The sequence below is a fragment of the Dermochelys coriacea genome, chromosome 1 (genome assembly GCF_009764565.3).
Source record: "Dermochelys coriacea isolate rDerCor1 chromosome 1, rDerCor1.pri.v4, whole genome shotgun sequence".
Classification (NCBI taxonomy): domain Eukaryota; kingdom Metazoa; phylum Chordata; order Testudines; family Dermochelyidae; genus Dermochelys; species Dermochelys coriacea.
Genome location: NC_050068.2, coordinates 270563197 through 270584813, shown reverse-complemented (window position 1 = coordinate 270584813; position 21617 = coordinate 270563197). Strand labels below are relative to the sequence as shown.

The 21617-nt window shown below is 42.2% G+C and overlaps 1 protein-coding gene across 1 annotated transcript in view; it reads left to right on the top strand.

The window, feature by feature from the left end:
- Nucleotides 1-21617, top strand: part of PLXNC1 (plexin C1) — a 99657-nt gene that overhangs the window by 51043 nt on the left and 26997 nt on the right. Inside the window, exons 11-21 of the mRNA XM_038403703.2 lie at nucleotides 4152-4331; nucleotides 9307-9394; nucleotides 9940-10146; nucleotides 10244-10438; nucleotides 11490-11592; nucleotides 14827-14928; nucleotides 15275-15378; nucleotides 17494-17547; nucleotides 17998-18122; nucleotides 18665-18863; nucleotides 20063-20209. Of these exons, the coding sequence (XP_038259631.1) occupies nucleotides 4152-4331; nucleotides 9307-9394; nucleotides 9940-10146; nucleotides 10244-10438; nucleotides 11490-11592; nucleotides 14827-14928; nucleotides 15275-15378; nucleotides 17494-17547; nucleotides 17998-18122; nucleotides 18665-18863; nucleotides 20063-20209 (1504 nt within the window). The remainder of the gene's footprint in view (nucleotides 1-4151; nucleotides 4332-9306; nucleotides 9395-9939; nucleotides 10147-10243; nucleotides 10439-11489; nucleotides 11593-14826; nucleotides 14929-15274; nucleotides 15379-17493; nucleotides 17548-17997; nucleotides 18123-18664; nucleotides 18864-20062; nucleotides 20210-21617) is intronic.

Here is a 21617-nt window from a genome sequence, read left to right as displayed (position 1 = left end):
TGGGCATGGGCAAAGAAACACCAGTACTGTAGAAGTGTGAAAGACACACAAGATCCACCCCAGGGAAGGCTCTGTCAGTATGGACATCTGCACTGGTACTGACTCCAGTGCACGTGGCACCGACGGACATTGTGGCCAGATCCACATCCCCGACTCCATCAGTGCAAGCAGCTCGGCACTGACAACCACTGCCGATACCTGTACCATCGGCACTGCCTGATTTTCGGTGTGTGGACAGATCTTTCGGTATCCAATGGACTTGATTCAACCTTACTTAGTACTGGAGCCCAGGTACCTTGCTCACTCAGAGGTCTCCTTGCCATGCACCGCCGTTATCACTGGAGTTAGAAAGTGAGAAGGAAGACATGGGTTCCCAATGCTCTTCTCACTTGCCATACTGGGCCCAATTTCACTATGGGCATCAGGTGTAATCACTCACCTGATCCACTGTCTCCCTGGTTTGGCCATCCATGCTAACAACCGCCGGGCCCCTACCCACCACAAGGGCCATATTGGGACTCTTAAAAGGCTCAGAGGCAGCAAACCGTCCATGCCTCCAGCATGGCATACCAACAAGCAAGGAGACGCCCTTCTTCAGCTGTGGCTTCGAGGGTGGCAGAAGCCCTACAAATACCATTACATGAAGAAGTGACAAAGTCCCATCACAAACTGGTGGACATTTTACATTCTTCCACCTCCTCCAGAATGGCCCTCCCGTTTAATGAGGCCATACTAGACCCTGCCAGAGTCTTATGGCAGACCCCAACATCTGTCCCACCAATGGGCAAGAAGGTGGACAAAAAGTATTACGTGCCAGCAAAGGACATAGAATTTCTTTTTTCCCCACTCGCCTCCCAATTCCATCATTGTGGATGCCGTTAATGCTAAGCGCCAACAGCACCAGTTTAAGTCCACTCCTTATGATTGGGACCAGAAACATTTAGATCTGTTTGGCAGGAAAGCTGACTCATCAGCCACTCTCCAGTTCCATGTAGCAAACTACCAAGCCTTGCTAGCACAATATGACTACCAGAACTACACAAAACTCTGTTCCTTTATTGACACACTCCCTGACTCTCATAAGGACCAATTCAAAACCATAATTAACAAGGGCCAATAGGTGGCTAAGATGTCCCTCCAGTCTGTGTTAGATGCGGCTGACATAGCAGCATGATCAATTTCCACTGCTGTTGTGATGAGACGGGCTTTGTGGCTTCATTTGTCCAGCTTCCCTAGAGAAGTCCAAACCATGGTGGAGGATCTTCCTTTTGAGGAAACAAAGTTATTCGCAGAGAAGACTGACATGTCTCTCCACACGCTGAAGGATTATCGATCCTTGGGAGCTATATTCCCATCTATAAAAGAAAGTAAAGTCCTCCACCACCGTTCAAGCCCTGATCAGCGCAGTATGCATTTCAGTACTCCTCACAAAGATCTTATGAGTCACAGAGGAAGAAGCCGAGATTCCCCAGGCGAAAGTAATCGGGACCCCAACTGACTTTATCTCAGCCCTCCACTGTGAAGTGGCAATTTTGATGGGTTGGTCGAGGTGCCCGTAGAACACTCTCCTCGCCATATCAAACTGGAAAACCTTGCCCATCCCTTCGGAGACCATCTCTCCCCATTTCACAGCACATGGGAACAGATAACCTCTGACAAGTGGGTACTAGAGGTCGTCCAGAATGGAAATGCCATTCATTTCTCCTCCCACCTCCTTTCCAAACACCCTTCCCTGTCTCTCTTCAGGGACTTTTCTCTTGAGAGTCTACTATATCTAGAGGTAAACCATCTCCTCAGGGTAGGAGCCATAGAACCTGTGCCCATACATCTTAGAGGCAAAGGCTTCTATTCTTGCTACTTCCCGATACCAAAGAAAGAGAGAGCTTGGAGACCCATACTGAACCTCAGAGCGCTCAACAAATACATTAAAGCGCAGAAATTCAAGATGGTTACCCTATCAATGATTATTCCAGCATTAGATAAAGGAGATGGGTTCTCGGCCTTGACTTCCAAGATGCCTGCTTCCACATTTCTGTCATACTGAGTCTCAGACATTACCTCAGATTCATGCTGGGCCAGGACCACTACCAGTACAGAGTACTCCCATTTAGCCTCTCATTGATCCCCAGGGTATTCTCCAAGATCCTTTTGGTAGTGGTGGCCCACTGACACTTTAAGGGCATCCTGATTTATCCTTACCTGGATGACTACTTTCTCAGGGCATGGTCCTACACAGAGGCCCAATGAATCACTCAAACCACACTGGATCTGTTTCTGAATCTGGGCCTATAGATCAACAAACAAAAGTCAACCTTAACACATGTACAGAGGCTAGAATTCATAGGAGTCATCCTCGACTCTGTTCAGGTGAAGACACTGCTCTCACATCACAGATTCCACAGTCTGTCCTTGTTGATAGAGACAGTACAATCCAGACCCCAAATTTCAGCCAGACGTTGCCTACAGCTCCTGGGGCACATGGCCATAGGCACATCGGTTATTGCTCGTGTCAGACTATGCATGAGGTGCCTCCAAGCATGGTTCAGTTTGGTTTACAGGCCGAAGAGAGACAACATAAGCAAACTTGTATTGATGTTCACCAGAGTCAAGTAATCCTTAGACTGGTGGAAGGACCCAGTAAATGTCTGTATGGGAATCCAATTTGGTCTTCCCCATCTCTACTTCTGACCACTGATGCATCCCTCACAGGATGGGGCCTGCATCTCAATGGTTGCACGATAGAGGGCAAATGGTCTCCAGCAGAGACATGCCTTCACATCAACCCACTAAAACTCAGAACAGACAGAAACACATGTACTCACTTCTTCCTGCTGATCAGAGACATGCACACAAGGGTCATGATATACAACATGGCCTGCATGTATTTCATAAACTGGCAGGGGGGCGCCAGGTCTCATTCCCTGTGCACAAAGGCATCTCCCACAATATCCTAATATCAGCAGCCTACCTGCTTCCCAGTAGGTACACAATACGACGGCGGACAGTCTCAGCTGCAAATTCCCACATGACCACGAATGGGAGCTAGTTGGTGGCATATTCTGACAGTGGGGGACAGTAGCAAAGACCTGTTCACTACTTACCAGAACAAGAAGAGTCTGGAAATAGAAGGCCAAAGCTCTCCTCACATCAAGCATGTGCTTGATAGGGCGCTCTTCCTCTCCATTACAGATAGATCAAAAAGTACAGCGATTTCAGCTCAGAGACTCTGCAAGTGTGTCTCGGGATTATAGTATTATACTGTTACCAACTGTGCAACGTAACACCTCACTCTGTAATATACATGCTTTCTACAAGGCTGATCACCTCATCGGTTGCCTTTTCCAAGGGTATCACTATATCAGAAATCTGCAGAGCAGCGACCTGGGCATCTGCATATATCTTTGCAGAACACTATGCCATCTTGGGGGATTCAGCTGCAGATGCCAAATTTGGTGCTACTGTGCTATCATCCATATCAAACTCGACTCCAAAGTCCCTTTCTCCAATGGTAGGCACTGTTCAGAAGTCACCTATATTGGAACACCCATAGGGACATTACTTGAAGAAGAAGAGGTTACTCACCTGATGCACAAATGATGATTCTTTGAGATGTGTGTCCCTATGGATGCTCCATGACCCACCCTCCTCCCCTCTACTTTGGAGTTTTTGTCATTGACTCTGTGGTAGATAAGGAACTGAGGAGGGTTGGCCTGCGCATGCTGGCTAGCCTCGTGGTAGGTGAGGAGCAGCGCATGTGCGGGCGGGACGGACAGCTACCAAAGTTCTCCAACCAGCAGCGCAAGGACGCAGACACATCTACAGTGAAGCGCCCATAGGGACACACATCTCAAAGAACCATCATTATTGCACAAGGTAAGTAACTTCTTCTTTCTGGGAGAGTCTTTTCTCCTCTCTTCGCCTCTTCAGTTTATGGCCTGCCTGCAGTAACATGGAGAGATGATGGGGGCTTCTGTCAGTTTGTTCAGTGCTACTTGGACTGTATTACATGGGAGCTCTGATCAGACCCAGGGATTCTACAAGATCTTCACTTGGGGGTCTATAAACATGTAACTCTAGAGTCACAGCTTGAGTGTCTCTGTCCTAGTTAAAATGCTGCAAAAACATCTGCACTGTTTTTCTTTCTCCTCCAGCATACAAGTCAGCAAGGTGTTAAATGACACACACGTGAGATTCTCTCTCCCACCTCGACGCAAAGAGGCCAAGAGTGTATGCATAAAGGCCAATGGCAGTAAATGTTCACCACCAATCACAGTATATTATGTCTCTCAGCCATCATGTACTAAAATGGAGCCAAATATCACTTGGGCCAGGTAATTCTTGTTTTTGTTTTATTTTTTATAGATTTAATAAAGCTTAGTCATACTATGTTAATATTAGTAAATTTAACTGGCTGCCGGGTCCTCGGCTGATATAAATTGGGATACCTGTATTGGTGTTCAGTGAAGCTGTACTCATTTACACAAGATAAGGTTCTGATCCAATAACCTAGTTAAGCACTGCTATAACCCATTTGGGTGTATGGCAGGGAAGAATTTAGTCCAATGACTTGAACTGAAGCAATATTTAACATGCAAAGATGATCACTGTAATTAAAAAAAAAAGATACATTTGTGTTAAAGTACAAAACTATTTTTAACCCTTCTTAATAGTAAATGAAAAATAAACCTTGGTACCAAACTGAGTTCTAAAATGAGAATGCCAGGGTAGCACAAACATATTTTGATTTCTCCCCATAATTTATTTTGGCCATACATTGTGAATTTTCCCTTCATCTCCTGAAGACTAGCTGCAGAGATTTTCCTTTACATTAAAAATATCTTTAAAAAAAAGAAGTGAACTGAACATAAAATGAAAATTCCCCTTCCTTGAGTAATATGTATGAAATGCCCCCACTGACTTGTTTTTGGGCCAAGTGCCAGATGCTTCCTGTGAGGTGCTCTACACCTTCATCTCCTACTAAAAGACAACAGGAATTGTGCATAGTCCTAGGTTGCTCCAGGAGCAGCAAAACAATGTGATGCTCCTTGCTCAAGGTAGATCTTTGGCTTATGCTCTGGCGTTAGCCGTCAGTGAGCACAATTTTGGTTAATACAAGCAAATGCATTGTTGCTACTTGAATGGAAGAAAATGTATGACTAACTGAGAAGTATTATATGCCTATAGATTATTAGATCATTTGGGGCTTGCATTGGATCTCTCGTGAGCAAACAGGATTTGCACCATGAAAGAGGCATGTAACTATATTGTATCTTTGAAAGTACTTTCAACTTAATTTTGTTTCAGAGTAGCAGCCGTGTTAGTCTGTATTCGCAAAAAGAAAAGGAGTACCGGTGGCACCTTAGAGACTAACAAATTTATTAGAGCATAAGCTTTCGTGAGCTACAGCTCACTTCATCGGATGCATTTGGTGGAAAAAACAGAGGAGAGATTTATATACACACACACAGAGAACATGAAACAATGGGTTTATCATACACACTGTAAGGAGAGTGATCACTTAAGATAAGCCATCACCAGCAGCAGGGGGGGGGGAGGAGGAAAACCTTTCATGGTGACAAGCAAGGTAGGCTAATTCCAGCAGTTAACAAGAATATCAGAGGAACAGTGGGGGGGGGGGTTCGGAGGGAGAAATACCATGGGGAAATAGTTTTACTTTGTGTAATGACTCATCCATTCCCAGTCTCTATTCAAGCCTAAGTTAATTGTATCCAGTTTGCAAATTAATTCCAATTCAGCAGTCTCTTGTTGGAGTCTGTTTTTGAAGCTTTTTTGTTGGAGTATAGCCACTCTAAGATCTGTGATCGAGTGACCAGAGAGATTGAAGTGTTCTCCAACTGGTTTTTGAATGTTATAATTCTTGACGTCTGATTTATGTCCATTCATTCTTTTACGTAGAGACTGTCCAGTTTGGCCAATGTACATGGCAGAGGGGCATTGCTGGCACATGATGGCATATATCACATTGGTAGATGCGCAGGTGAACGCGCCTCTGATAGTGTGGCTGATGTGATTAGGCCCTATGATGGTATCCCCTGAATAGATATGTGGACAGAGTTGGCAACGGGCTTTGTTGCAAGGATAGGTTCCTGAGTGATGGCTCGTCCTTCAGGATAGGTTGTAGATCCTTGATGATGCGTTGGAGAGGTTTTAGTTGGGGGCTGAAGGTGATGGCTAGTGGCGTTCTGTTGTTTTCTTTGTTGGGCCTGTCCTGTAGTAGGTGACTTCTGGGTACTCTTCTGGCTCTGTCAATCTGTTTCTTCACTTCAGCAGGTGGGTATTGTAGTTGTAGGAATGCATGATAGAGATCTTGTAGGTGTTTGTCTCTGTCTGAGGGGTTGGAGCAAATGCGGTTATATCGTAGCGCTTGGCTGTAGACAATGGATCGAGTGGTATGATCTGGATGAAAGCTAGAGGCATGTAGGTAGGAATAGCGGTCAGTAGGTTTCCGATATAGGGTGGTGGTTATGTGACCATCGCTTATTAGCACCGTAGTGTCCAGGAAGTGGATCTCTTGTGTGGACTGGTCCAGGCTGAGGTTGATGGTGGGATGGAAATTGTTGAAATCATGGTGGAATTCCTCAAGAGCTTCTTTTCCATGGGTCCAGATGATGAAGATGTCATCAATGTAGCGCAAGTAGAGTAGGGGCATTAGGGGACGAGAGCTGAGGAAGTGTTGTTCTAAGTCAGCCATAAAAATGTTGGCATACTGTGGGGCCATGCGGGTACCCATCGCAGTGCCGCTGATTTGAAGGTATACATTGTCACCAAATGTGAAATAGTTATGGGTCAGGACAAAGTCACAAAGTTCAGCCACCAGGTTAGCCGTGACAGTATCGGGGATACTGTTCCTGACGGCTTGTAGTCCATCTTTGTGTGGAATGTTGGTGTAGAGGGCTTCTACATCCATAGTGGCTAGGATGGTGTTTTTAGGAAGATCACCAATGGACTGTAGTTTCCTCAGGAAATCGGTGGTGTCTCGAAGATAGCTGGCAGTGCTGGTAACGAAGGGCCTGAGGAGGGAGTCTACATAGCCAGACAATCCTGCTGTCAGGGTGCCAATGCCTGAGATGATGGGGCGTCCAGGATTTCCAGGTTTATGGATCTTGGGTAGCAGATAGAATACCCCAGGTCGGGGCTCCAGGGGTGTGTCTGTGCGGATTTGTTCTTGTGCTTTTTCAGGGAGTTTCTTGAGCAAATGCTGTAGTTTCTTTTGGTAACTCTCAGTGGGATCAGAGGGTAATGGCTTGTAGAAAGTGGTGTTGGAGAGCTGCCTAGTAGCCTCTTGTTCATACTCCGACCTATTCATGATGACGACAGCACCTCCTTTGTCAGCCTTTTTGATTATGATGTCAGAGTTGTTTCTGAGGCTGTGGATGGCACTGTGTTCTGCATGGCTGAGGTTATGGGGTAAGCGATGCTGCTTTTCCACAATTTCAGCTCGTGCACGTCGGCGGAAGCAGTCTACGTAGAAATCCAGGCTGCTGTTTCGACCTTCAGGAGGAGTCCACCCAGAATCCTTCTTTTTGTAGTGTTGGCAGGAAGGTCTCTGTGGGTTAATATGTTGGTCAGAAGTGTGTTGGAAATATTCCTTGAGTCTGAGACATCGAAAATAGGATTCTAGGTCACCACAGAACTGTATCATGTTCGTGGGGGTGGAGGGGCAAAAGGAGAGGCCCCGAGATAGGACAGATTCTTCTGCTGGGCTAAGAGTATAGTTGGATAGATTAACAATATTGGCAACCTCAGCCTGGACCAGTCCACACAAGAGATCCACTTCCTGGACACTACGGTGCTAATAAGCGATGGTCACATAACCACCACCCTATATCGGAAACCTACTGACCGCTATTCCTACCTACATGCCTCTAGCTTTCATCCAGATCATACCACTCGATCCATTGTCTACAGCCAAGCGCTACGATATAACCGCATTTGCTCCAACCCCTCAGACAGAGACAAACACCTACAAGATCTCTATCATGCATTCCTACAACTACAATACCCACCTGCTGAAGTGAAGAAACAGATTGACAGAGCCAGAAGAGTACCCAGAAGTCACCTACTACAGGACAGGCCCAACAAAGAAAACAACAGAACGCCACTAGCCATCACCTTCAGCCCCCAACTAAAACCTCTCCAACGCATCATCAAGGATCTACAACCTATCCTGAAGGACGAGCCATCACTCTCACAGATCTTGGGAGACAGACCAGTCCTTGCTTACAGACAGCCCCCCAATCTGAAGCAAATACTCACCAGCAACCACACACCACACAACAGAACCACTAACCCAGGAACCTATCCTTGCAACAAAGCCCGTTGCCAACTCTGTCCACATATCTATTCAGGGGATACCATCATAGGGCCTAATCACATCAGCCACACTATCAGAGGCGCGTTCACCTGCGCATCTACCAATGTGATATATGCCATCATGTGCCAGCAATGCCCCTCTGCCATGTACATTGGCCAAACTGGACAGTCTCTACGTAAAAGAATGAATGGACATAAATCAGACGTCAAGAATTATAACATTCAAAAACCAGTTGGAGAACACTTCAATCTCTCTGGTCACTCGATCACAGATCTTAGAGTGGCTATACTCCAACAAAAAAGCTTCAAAAACAGACTCCAACGAGAGACTGCTGAATTGGAATTAATTTTCAAACTGGATACAATTAACTTAGGCTTGAATAGAGACTGGGAATGGATGAGTCATTACAAAGGTAAAACTATTTCCCCATGGTATTTCTCCCTCCCACCCCACCCCCACTGTTCCTCTGATATTCTTGTTAACTGCTGGAATTAGCCTACCTTGCTTGTCACCATGAAAGGTTTTCCTCCTTTCCCCCCCCCTGCTGCTGGTGATGGCTTATCTTAAGTGATCATTCTCCTTACAGTGTGTATGATAAACCCATTGTTTCATGTTCTCTGTGTGTGTGTATATAAATCTCTCCTCTGTTTTTTCCACCAAATGCATCCGATGAAGTGAGCTGTAGCTCACGAAAGCTTATGCTCTAATAAATTTGTTAGTCTCTGAGGTGCCACCGGTACTCCTTTTCTTTTAACTTAATTTTGTGTAACTGGAAAATCAGTCATACATATTACCTAGCCCTGCAACTTATTTTTATCTACTGTTACCAAGGCAAATGTTTTACACTGTGACTAGTATAATAGTTCCTTCTTGAATAAAAAGTTTGAAATGTAAACAGCAAAAACAAGATATGTATTTATTTGTGGGGAAAAACTAACATTAACCCCTCAATTTTTTAATTTTTTTTATAGTGGCGGTCGCAAAATAACCCTCTTTGGGAGAAATTTTAATGTGACAGACAGTGTCATTATTTCAGATGACCAGAGATTAAATTTTACTGTAAGTCTTGAACTCCTTTGCAATAACAAAGTACGTGTTTTTAAAGGAATCACTTTTGTTCTTAAGCTCTTTCAAAAGCTTAAGCACATGCTTAACTTTACTCATGTGAATAGTCCTATTGAACTAAATGGGACTACTCATATCAGTTAAATTATGTATGTGCCTAAATATTTGCAGAATCAAGGTCTAAAATAGTTAATTCCCATGCATAGTTCTTCAAGGCCTCAAAGTTCTAAGGATTCTCTCTCCTATTTTCCTGTTTCTTCACGTCCCAAAAGGCCTTGCAGCAATCCTCTCCATCACCAACATAGACGCAGCCTTGGAAGAGTGCATGGCTGGTGCTATGATTGGTACTTAAAAGAACAAAAATGACCAATACAGAAACTACTTCAAATATAGTACACAGCGTATTGCTCTTAAATAGAAGGTTTGTCAGTTTCCCATGTGATGTCAGCAGGATTTTAAAGTGCTATTGAGTGCCTCAGTTTCTCACTGTCTGTACCTTGGAGTACTTCAGCACTGACAGTTTTGCTGTTTTTCCCTAGGTCTCTGGATGTCCTGGAAGTACTTCTCCATGTAGTTTCCTAACACCAGATGTTAGCCTTTCAGAAGGGAGTAAAATTGTTAATGTGTCACTAAAAGTGGAAAATGTCCTTATACCTTGTATTAAATTACAATATTGTCCTGACCCTATATTTATTGACTATCAACTGCATACTGAGATGGACCCCCATCTGGAATTAAAATTATATGTAAGTTTTTAAAAAATCAAACAAAAATTCACTTACGATACTTTTAAGTTTTACCACATTTAATAATAGTTTCCCATTTCAAATTTGTTCTCTTCAGAAAAAGAATGACATCTTAGATATTTCTGAAAATGAGATTGGTGTTACTCTTATTCACATGATGAATGGTGCACTTTTTGAAACTATAATCTTCAGTGTTCAAAATATTACCAAAACTCCAGATCGTAGTACTATACTGTGCAAAGTCAAAAGGGAAAAAACAGGCAAGATTGAGTTATCCACTGTGAAAGTTTGGGTGAGTAAAAATTCTTTCTGTGGTGATTTAACATTGTTTAGTTTTTATGCTTATAAAATAGGTCCAAAGATGTTAATCAGCTGATCATAGATATCCTTTATAATTAAAGAGTGAAATAGCATTACAAAATATCTTACCTAAAATATTTCACAGCCAAGTTGTCTTGCTGTGATGCTGCACATGCTCAGGTTTAGGTGAACTTGCAAGATCTGTCCATGTGTATCTGATAAACTGTATGAAAACTTCAAGACCTGTGGGTTATCACAGTGTCTCATGAAGAGTTCAAGGGACTAAGTTCTGCTCCTCTCAACCTCCCTGGAACAGAACCAATGCAGAAGAGGGCAAGATGCATGCTTTGCAGCTGTGCCATCTGTACCACCTTCAGGGTGTGGTTGGTTGAACTGTAGCTGTGAAGCTCCATTGGTTGAAGTAATTCCTCATGGAGGGTGGGGAGGTAATCCAGGGGCTGGGCTAGAGAGGTGTGAGCCTCTGTAAGGGCAAGGAAGGGACCAAGTTTTGGTGCAAGGCCTCTACCAGAAATGTTGTTTTTCTTTGGTGTTGACTTGAGCCTTACATTTGTCTTTCTACTGATCAGGGTAGACATCTGTGGTGAACAGAGCAGTTTTTGTCTGTGAAAACTTGTTTTTACTCTCTTGAAAATGCCAGCATTTTTGTTTGCAGTGATTCTGGTGAGTGCAGATACTTGGCTGGTTTGAGGCCAAAATCTGCCTTTGCTTACACCACATTAATTTCAGTGTGTCTAGCCTAAAATATAAGTGATGGCAGCATTTGGCTCGTTGTTAGTAGTTTTACATTTTTCACACAGCACAGTTCTGTTCTTTTGATTTAACATAAGATATGGTAAATGTTATGTTCGGATCAGTTCATATATGTTTTTCCAAACTGCTTTTTCCTTCCCAATGATTTACCTAGTCAGGGTTCATCACTTCAGCTGAAGAGACCAGTTGCTTTATCCATTGAACATGATCTTCTGCAAACATGGACTAGAGTAGCTGCATTCCACTAATACAGCTGTCTGTTTTTCCATTAGGTCAGATTAGGAAACTTTACGCAGGAAGTTCAAAAGAAATCAACGCAGAAGTATTTGTATGTTCTGACTTTGCTTCCTATCTTATTACTGGGTGTAATTGTTGGTAAGTACTGTTTTGCATTATTAGTTTTTGATTTGCTGAAAGAGATAATTACTGTGTATACCTTAAAAGTGTCTGGGATTGTCCAGGATGATCACAGAAAGTCTCATATTTTCTCCAGGTCCAGCTGGGAACAGTTAGGTAGATTATTTTGCTCCGGTGGTAAAGTTCATCATCACCGACTACAAGATGTAACAAGGCTGTTTCAGTAGTCAGTTCTTCCAGAAAATGCACCATGTGGTCATGCAAGATCTAGGAACTACAGCCCAGATCCTCAAAGGTCTTTAGGTGCCTAATTCACATTGACATCAGTGGGAGTCGGGTGCCTATATACCGCTGGTGATCTGGGCCTACATTCCTACATCACAAGTTAGCGCCTTCTCAGTTATCAAAACAAAGCTCCCCAAGGGCTCCCCAGCACAGTTGCTTATCATCAAACGATGGTTGTGATCATCCCATTTTAGATGACTCATCAGTTTAATTAATTGTAGTTAGTTTGGTGAGGGGTTTATTTTTCACCCCTTCTTTTCATTATTTTAATTCTTCCATATTTTTACTCCATCATATTTTGTAGTGAGAGGCATGTCTCAGCCTTTACTGCTACCCTTGTCAGTGCCTCTCCTCTCTCACAAGTGTTAACTAAGCAATTTGGAAATACACATGCGAACTTAAAATATTTCTCTTCCTTGTAAAATCAGTCATGTTTGAAGAGTTTTATTCCACTTTCTGTCAGATGCTACTGCTTAGCATTCAGATTTGAGTGTGTTATCTGTTAAAGTCAGCCTGATAATTCTGAGATCTAAATAAAAGGAGTGTGTTATTAAAGAGTGCCTTGCACAATGGGATACTATAGTCAGCGGACAGTGTCATAAGCAGCGTCGAGCCTAGTTGTCGGAGCGGGAGTCAGGCCGAGGGTTCAGAATGGGAGTCATGCCTGGTGGTCGGAGTCTGAAAGCCAGAGCCCAGGGCTGAGAAAGGATTAGAATCAGGAACCAGGGCTGAAGGCAGAGGTGAAAGTAAGCCTGTATGGTCCAGTATGGCTTACCAGCAAGAGCTGGTATGGCGTACCCGACCGGCTTCGCCAGGCCGGCAGTTTAAAGGGCCTGGGGCTCCTGGCAGTGGTCAGAGCCTCGGGCCCTTTAAATTGCAGCCAGAGCCCCGCTGCTGGAGCCCCTGGGTAGCGGAGGCGGCTGGGAGCCCCGGGGCTTGGGCGGAGATTTAAAGAGCCTGGGCCTCCACTGCGGTAGCGGTGGCTGGGAGCCCCTGGCCCTTTAAATCACTGCTGGAGCCCTGCCGCCGCTACCCCAGGGCTCCAGCAGCGGGGCTCAGGCAGTTATTTAAAGGGCTGGTTCTGAGTCAGGAGTAAGGCTGGGACAGGACAGGAACAAGGCTGGGTACAGGGCAAAGTTTGGACTGGAGCTGTGGAGGAGGAGAGCAGGAGCAGGGTGTGGCAAAAGATGAGGCAGAGAATCAGTGGGCGTGTGTGTTGAGCAGCCAATGAGCTACTACTGCTCCAGAGTTTAAGAACTTCCTGTGATGGGTTGGATCACAGAAACCCCTTTGGGGCTGCCAATTGATGTGCCAAGACTACTTCTGCCCCTGCTTTCCCTGCCAGCTTGGGACTCCAGAGCCCTGCCTGGCTGTGCCAGACATGCTTGCCGGCCACAAACACAGACCCAGTTCTGAACTACGTCGCACAAACTGAAAGCTTAATTGAAAGCAGCTTAAGAAGTGTTCCTGTCTTTAACACTCAGATGCCCAACTCCCGATAGGGTCAGCAACCTTTCAGAAGTGGTGTGCCGAGTCTTCATTTATTCACTCTAATTTAAGGTTTCGCATGCCAGTAATACATTAACGTTTTTAGAAGGTGTCTTTCTTTAAGTCTATGATGTATAACTAAACAATTGTTATATGTAAAGTAAATAAGGTTTTTAAAATGTTTAAGAAGTTTCATTTAAAATTTAAATTAAAATGCAGAGCCCCTCCAGACCTGGGCAGTGTGAGTGCCACTGAAAATCAGCTTGCGTGCCGCCTTTGGCACACATGCCATAGGTTGCCTACCCCTGTATTAATACATACGCTTGGTTAATTAATAAGTAAAAAGTGATTTTATTAAATACAGAAACTAGGATTTAAGTGGTTCCAAGTAATAACAGACAGAACAAAGTGAATTTACCAAGAAAAATAAAATAGAACACGCAAGTCTATGTCAGTATGAAAACTGAACACAGATAAAACCACAGAGGTGTTCCAGTAAGCTTCCTTTTACAGACTAGTCTCCTTCTAGTCTGGGTCCAGCAATCACTCACACCCCCTGTGGTTACTCTCCTTTGTTCCAGTTTCTTTCAGGTATCCTTTGGGGGTGGAGAGGCTATCTCTTGAGCCAGCTGAAGACAAAATGGAGGGGTCTCCCAGGCGTTTAAATAGACTTTCTCTTGTGGGTGGATACCCCTCCCTCCCTCTGTGTAGAATTCCAGCTACAAGATGAAGTTTTGGAGTCACAAGGGCAAGTCACATGTCCATTCATGACTCAGAACGTACAGGTAGCAGCCATGGTTCACATGCTACCTTGAACGTCCTCACGTAGACTTCTTATGTGGATTGGAGCCTTCGAAGATCCATTGTCTGTTAAATGCTTCTTCTTTGGGCACTTAACTTGCAAATTCCTTTCTAAAGAAGCTGACCAAATGCCTTATTAAGGTTATTTAAAATCAAACAAGTATACAGCCAATATTCATAACTTCGAATACAACAATGACATATGCATACAAATAGGATGAATATATTCAGTAGATCATAACCTTTACACAGATATGTTACATACCATATGTAGCGTAAAACATATTCCAGTTCTGTCATATATACATTCATAAGCATATTTCCATAAAGCCTTATGGGGAAAATCATCACACCGGCCTGCTGGCTTCCTCAGCTAGTCAGGCAGAGTGGTCTGTCAGGAAGCCTTGCTGGTTTGTTAAAGTGTCAGGAGTACAGAGCAGGTGCAGCTACAGGGCTTTACTCCTGAGGCCTGGTCTATGACTAGGACTCGTCCGTGCTACTAAAATGGAAATTAATAATAATAATAATTAATATAATAATACAGAAGAATGTTACTGGAGATCCTTTTTTTTCTTACACTCATTTCATTTTATTGTTAGGATTGGTCTATAAAGCAGATTTGTTTGGCTTATTTCTATATTCAATATCTAATATAATTTTCTTTCAATTTTTTTTTAGTGGCAATCATAGTAACTAGGTACAAATCCAAACAGTTAACCCGTAAACTGAGTCAACAAATTGAACTGTTAGAATGTGAAATTCGGAAAAAAATACGTGATGGTAGGTATCACATTTTTTAAATATTTTGTTTCATAAACTCCATTAAACAGAAATAGAATAGTTTGGAATGTGAATATCAGAGTTTCTTGTTAATGTTGGTGTGCATTAGTAGCTAATTCTAGAAACTAATAGCATTGTATGTAACAATTCACTTCAGCAAAACTGGAAATACAAAAAACTGCATCCAATCAATGTTTTCCATCCCACAGAGATTCAACTAGAAAAATAATGCATCAAGTCTTAGAACTGTTTTTAAGAACATCTTTTCAGGGTCATATTGAAAGCTATAATTGTGAAGATAATTTTGCGTTATCAAAACTAACATTCCAGGGGGTTGTTATTTCAGGATTTGCAGAACTACAGATGGATCAATTAGATGTGGTGGATAGTTTTGGAACTGTTCCCTTCCTTGACTACAAACATTTTGCTCTTAGAACTTTCTTCCCAGAGGTAAATGGTTGCTAATCTTTTAGGGGTAATCCTTCCATGGTAATGAAGGTAGTTGTCAAGTAAGGACCAAATAGCTCATGTAAATATCACCATGTGATTTTCACAGGAGACTTTGTATACTACTCCAAATCCAGTAGAACAGTGCTGGGCAAACACTGGAGGGGCGTGTTTAGATCTGTTGATTGTAGGTTCTGTAAAACTTCAAACTTCAAACCCAAGTCTAAATTTATTAAATTAACCCTGGTGTCCCCTTAATTCATATGTGTTTAATGATTGTGTGTGCCATGTAAGAGTCTCTCATAGCCTTGCCTCACTAGATCTGCCTCCCTTCATGAGACTACCATTCCTAAACCTGCATTTTATCTGTGCTTTTTATCTCTCACATGCTCACCTGTCTGTACAAAACTTAATTAAGTTAACTTAAACAGTTCGGCTAACATGTTTACATCATGGGACTTCCTCATTGGCTGCAAGATGAGGAGGAGCCTTACAAGTTCTCTCTCACAAGCCTGCATATGAATTAATTTCAGTGAATTAAATTAAAAGTAGGAAATGAGAAATCGAAAGTGATGTTGACATTCTGTTTCAAGCTACAGATTACCTTGCCAGAAATGTTTAGAGGCGTGACAGTGGTCCCAATACAGGACAGCACTAAGCACATGCTCAACTTTAAGCCTGTGCTTTAATGTTGTCCTACATAGGGACTGGCTTAAGCAAGTGTTTATATGTTTTTCTGAACTGGGTCCAGTGTCACTTGCAGCATCATGACATTTAATAGCATGAGAACAATGGGGGAAATAATTTCCCTGGAATAGCTGGAATGGTACTAAACTGAGGAAGAAAATACCAGACTCAAATATCTTTCAAAGTTATATTATGAGACTAACCAAAGCCCATGAGTTTTTAGTATACATAGTAATCATCTAAGAGCATCAATATGGACAACTGCTTTTCAAAAACAAATACTTAAACAGAAAATATTTTGTTGTATAGCTGGCTCAAAGGAGAAGATGGCCCTAGATGGTTTGTATAGTGCCTAGTACAATGGGCTCCCAAAATTGAGACTGTAATGTGAATATTAAATACGAATAACAATAAAATTTTCCAAATCTGATATTGATCTCATTTTCACCAGAGTAAATCAGGAATAACTCCATTCAAATCAGTGGAGTTACCCAAGCTGCAACTGGGAGATCATAATAGAGCTCTTGTTGTTATAAATTCTGCATTTTTTCCTTTTGGTTTCTTTTTTTTACCAAGGATATTAGCATGACAATATTATCATTATTTTTAGGAGTTCATCTGTTCTTTCTGCTTAATCCTCATCAAAAATCTTAACTCTTTTATGAAACAAACAGGATGGGGTTTATAATGTGTCATTTGCTATCAAAGTGGTCAGGGTGACAACTGACGTACACCACACTTATCTCAAGTATTTTAAAAATATATTATATGACCATTTTAGCTTCCCACGTTTTGTTACTTAACCCCGTATCAAGCCACCATGGCTTTGATTTTCATTAACTCTGGTATTTTAACTTCTGCTGGTGTTTTGTTATTTATATATATACAGTACTGACTTGCCTCACAGGGTTGTGGCAGACTTAATTCATGAACTTTGAGATCCATGGATAGCAAGTGTATGAAAAGTGTCAGCAGTAATAATAATAACTGCAGAGAAAAACTCTAAATTTGGCTAAGCCCAGGGATCCCTGACATCCAGAAGATTCATACTATTGGTATAGTGACATCTGGGAGTAATGTATTCTGGGGTGTCTTTTGCATACCTGGAAAAGGAGCAGATTTTCATGTGATGATAATAAACAGTCTTTCCTATGGCATGTTAGAATAAGACTAGGCTGACAGACCTCCAGAGCCTGGGAGTGAGAGCATTCAGCAGCATACCAGTAAATCTGGCCTAGCTCAATCCTCAGTTTCTCTTTGCAGTTTTCCTTTATGTTACATGACAGAACTTTTGCAGAAATACCAGAATACATAAATTGCAGGTGCATTTAGAAGCCTAAATCATTTTTACTCAGCAAAGTCTGTTGCCTTGGGTAGATGCTTAGCCTTTGATATTTCTAACAGTAATACATCACCTGTCTTTTATTTTAGTCAGGCAGCTTTGCATCCATTTTCATTGAAGACATGCACACTAATGTGTCACGGGTAAGTCTATGTAATGTAATTTTACTTTTATTTAGTAGTTATTTTTTTCTGTCTTCGTGGGATCACCATAGAATCTAAGCACCTTCCAAATGATCAGTCAGATTAAATTTTCTCTACATTCCTTCCCATGTGGGGAAAAGTTACATGGCTTTATGTATATAATGTAGTAACATATATGTATATATGAAAACAGGATCTTATAATGGGAAGTATCGGGCAACTTTAACTGTAGGCAGTACTGCCTGTATATAAAGAGAGAGAGAGAGAGTGTATGTGCGCGCGTGCGCAAATATGCCATGGGTGAAATCCTGGCCACATTGACATCATTGGCAAAACTCCTATTGATTTCAGTGGGTCCAAGATTTCATCTTGTGTGTTGCTTATCCTCATTTCCAAGAATTAAGGACCTGTCATACTACAGTTTGCCTTATTTTTGTTTAACTGTTCCAGAGCAGAGACTCCAGGCAAAAGGATGAAAGCCTCACCATGTTGCATGCTTTAATTTGTAACAAGAATTTTCTTGTTACTCTCATTCACACCCTTGAAAAACAGAAAAATTTCTCTGTGAAAGACAGGTATAGTATGATTATGCCTTATAATCTTCAAGCCATAGAATTAAAAAAACCCAACATGGATTATGACACACCCATATAGTTTTCACTACATACAAAGCAAATTTAATCTTTTCCTAAGTCTTTTCCTTGTTCTTCACCATGAAACAAGCCAGAAGATTTATAGATGCCTATAGACACTGAACTAGCAACATACCACACCTCAGAGCAAGCAGTTCTTGCTTTATAAATTGGAACTTTGCTTTCATTGAAACGGAAGCTAGTCTTCTTCAGTATTCAATTTGGATACACAAAATATATATATTTTTTAAGTTGCTGGATGGGATGATCCTGTGTACTTTAAATTTTATAGGGACTTTAGTGGGTGTTTGGGGTACCTAAAAAATGAAGGTTCAGCATATAGGCGTAACTGAAAGGTGTATGTTTATTTGAACTAATTTCACAGTAAGCTGTTATAAAAGGCTTAGATCACCTTTCTATTGTCATAGATTTGAAAAGCAAATTCCAAACCTTTTAGCTATGACTTTTTTATTTTTTGTAAACAGGTGCTTGTTTGCATCCTTCTTGACTATTGCACTACAAAGTAAGCTAGTCTACCTAACCCATATTCTAGAAGTTTTGACCAGGGACTTGATGGAGCAGTCTAGCAATATGCAACCTAAGCTCATGCTAAGGCGCACAGAATCTGTCGTAGAAAAACTGCTGACAAATTGGATGACTGTTTGCCTTTCTGGTTTTCTTCGGGTAAGTTTGACATCTTTCCACCACCTCAGACACTAGAATGAGGAATATTTTCAACATAGCACATGCTGACTTCTTCCATGCAGAACTCATGAGAGATCTGTTTGTGCATGAAACCTAACTTTCTATATTACTAATATACCCATATTACTGTCCTGATCACTTATGTAGACAGCTGTCATCATGCAGAGGTAAGAAAAGAGCAACTGTATAAATGATGCTAACAATCTGTACTTGGGTTGGACTTTAGGTAATTTTGAAACCCTGACATTTTCTTCTGTTGCTTCACATATTATCATCCAAACCCCATCAGATATTTTCTTGTCATGGCAGAAGATTGTGTATCCTTCTCCTCAAAAGCTATTATAGAGCTATGCTTTCAGAGAGTTTAAAGGGAAGGTGTCATTTTGAAAACCTCACTTCTGTTTGAATTTTTTTGCCTATTGTTGTTACAGATAACACCTATGATTAATAGAACTGTAAGAGGTTGGGGAAAATGATCTCTCTCATTTTACAGTCTGTTTAATTTAGTCTATTTAGTTGCATTTTGTGTGCAGACAGTTTTGTTGTTTGAGGTTGTACTTCCTGTTTTGTGCACTAATATGATGACATCTCTCCCATGCCCTGTTCTGCAGGGAGCTCACATGCTTTGCCCTAGGGCCTGCAAAATACAGCAGCAGGGTAGTTTGAAGCTGGCAACTTTCCTGGGACCCAAGTACAGAGCTAGGGGACAGTCAGAGGAAACCTGTTCTTCGTATCCCAGCCCTCTTCGTGGGGCTGAGGAACAATGGTAGCTTGGGATGGTAGGGTGCCCTACACAGGGTTGGGGAGTGAGTGACACCTGAGATAAGATGGCAGGTCCCTCTGAGAGCCCCAGAGGCAAGCTAAGCCAGGCCAGAAGAGGCAGGCTTTCTCCACTAGCTGCCTGCCTGTGTCCAGCATGGGGCTCTGAACTGTCAGGTCAGGAGCCCAGGTGACTCTTCCCGTTTGAGTAAGAGAAACAGAAGTTGGGTGTGGATTTACGAAAGAACAGATAAACCTGGACAGAAAGTATTTTTAATTGCAGGACAGCTGAGCAACTTGGCTAAAAAGGAAGTTAGTTTGACTGGCTTCAAATTGTTGGTGTCCCACTAGAGTTCCAATGGGAATGCAGAAAAAAGAACTAAAGCTGTTGCTTGTTTGTGTTTGGTCTTATTTCTTAGGAGACAGTTGGAGAACCATTCTATAAGCTTGTGACTGCCCTCAATCAGAGGATAAACAAAGGGCCGGTAGATGTAATAACTTGCAAAGCCCTATATACACTAAATGAAGACTGGCTTCTGTGGCAAGTGACCGAATTCAAACCAGTGGTATGTTTGCCAAGCTGCTTTTCCTCCAAATACTGAAATGTTTTGAAAGAACACCCAACATTCTTCTTGTGGAAGGATGCTAAACTGAGTCTCTTAGATACTCCAGTGATGGTATAAGTACCTAGATAGATAAAATGGGCAGAAAACAAATTATTAACAGAGTTTCAAAACACAGTAGACATGAATTAACCCACGTTTCACCAATTGGATACCTTCTGCTTCATAGCAGTGATCTAATAACCAAGCATGGTATCGAAGTCTCATGATACTTCAAGTTATTCTTATTTATAAATTATAGTACAGAACATTTGCAAGTACACAATGAGGTATTGAAATAAATATTTAAAATTAGAGTACATTTATCAACTGTACACAGGAAATTTTGTGATGCTGGATGCCTGAGATTTTATTGTGTTTGCTTACTCAGTAATCCTCAGAATTCAGTAATTCGCTGTGAGCTTTCCTGTCATTAACTGCAAATTAGTAAAGTTGTAGTGTGGTGGATTTTAATTAGTTGCCTGATTAAAAACAAGGTCCCTATGAAACTTAGCTAAATCATGTAATTCCAGGGTGCTGGTGTCAGAACTTTCCTCTATACATAGATTTGTTACATTCACCAAAACAAATACAACATTCTTACCATTTTGCACTTATTGCTGCAATCCAGCTACTACTGAAGATATTTTCAACCTGAATTACCAAGATATCTTTTTTTTAAAAAAAAAGATGATTGCAAAAAGTTAATTAAACATGTTCTGTTTTCTGTGTACTATGAATCCTTGGATTTTCTAGGTTTTTTACTGATTTGTAACAAATATTTGGTGCTGCACATTTAATGTTCTGTGATAAAGATAGCTTTTATATGTTATAGCTAAAACTATTAACTGTCTAGATCAGAGGGTTCCCAACTGAGCCATACACCAAATGCTAGTGGGCCACAGAAAAGTGGCTAGTCTCATGGCATTGGTTCTCCTCCTTATTTCTAGCACTAAAACACATTGAAAGAAGTTTAACACTATATTACGGGTGAGATTTCAAAAAGCACCTAAGAGATGTAGGTACTGAGCTCAATGAATGCTAATCTAATACTTTCCTGGTTTTTGAAGTATGCAATTGCTGCCGTTGCCGTGTGGCCATTATCCAGGAGGGGTGCAGGGTTGGGGTGCAGAGTTGGGGTGCAGGCAGGAGCTCAGGGCAGGGAGTGAGGGTGTGGGGTGCAGGAGGGGTTTGGGGTACAGGCTCTGGCCTGGCGCTGCTTATCTGGAGCTGCTCCGGGGTGGCAGCGGCGCAGAGTGTAGCTAAGACAGGCTCCCCGCCTGCTCTGGCCCTGTGCCGCGCTGCTCCCGGAAGCTGCCGGCACCAAGTCCCTGCAGCCCCTAGGGGAGGGGGGACCGAGGGCTCCGCGCAC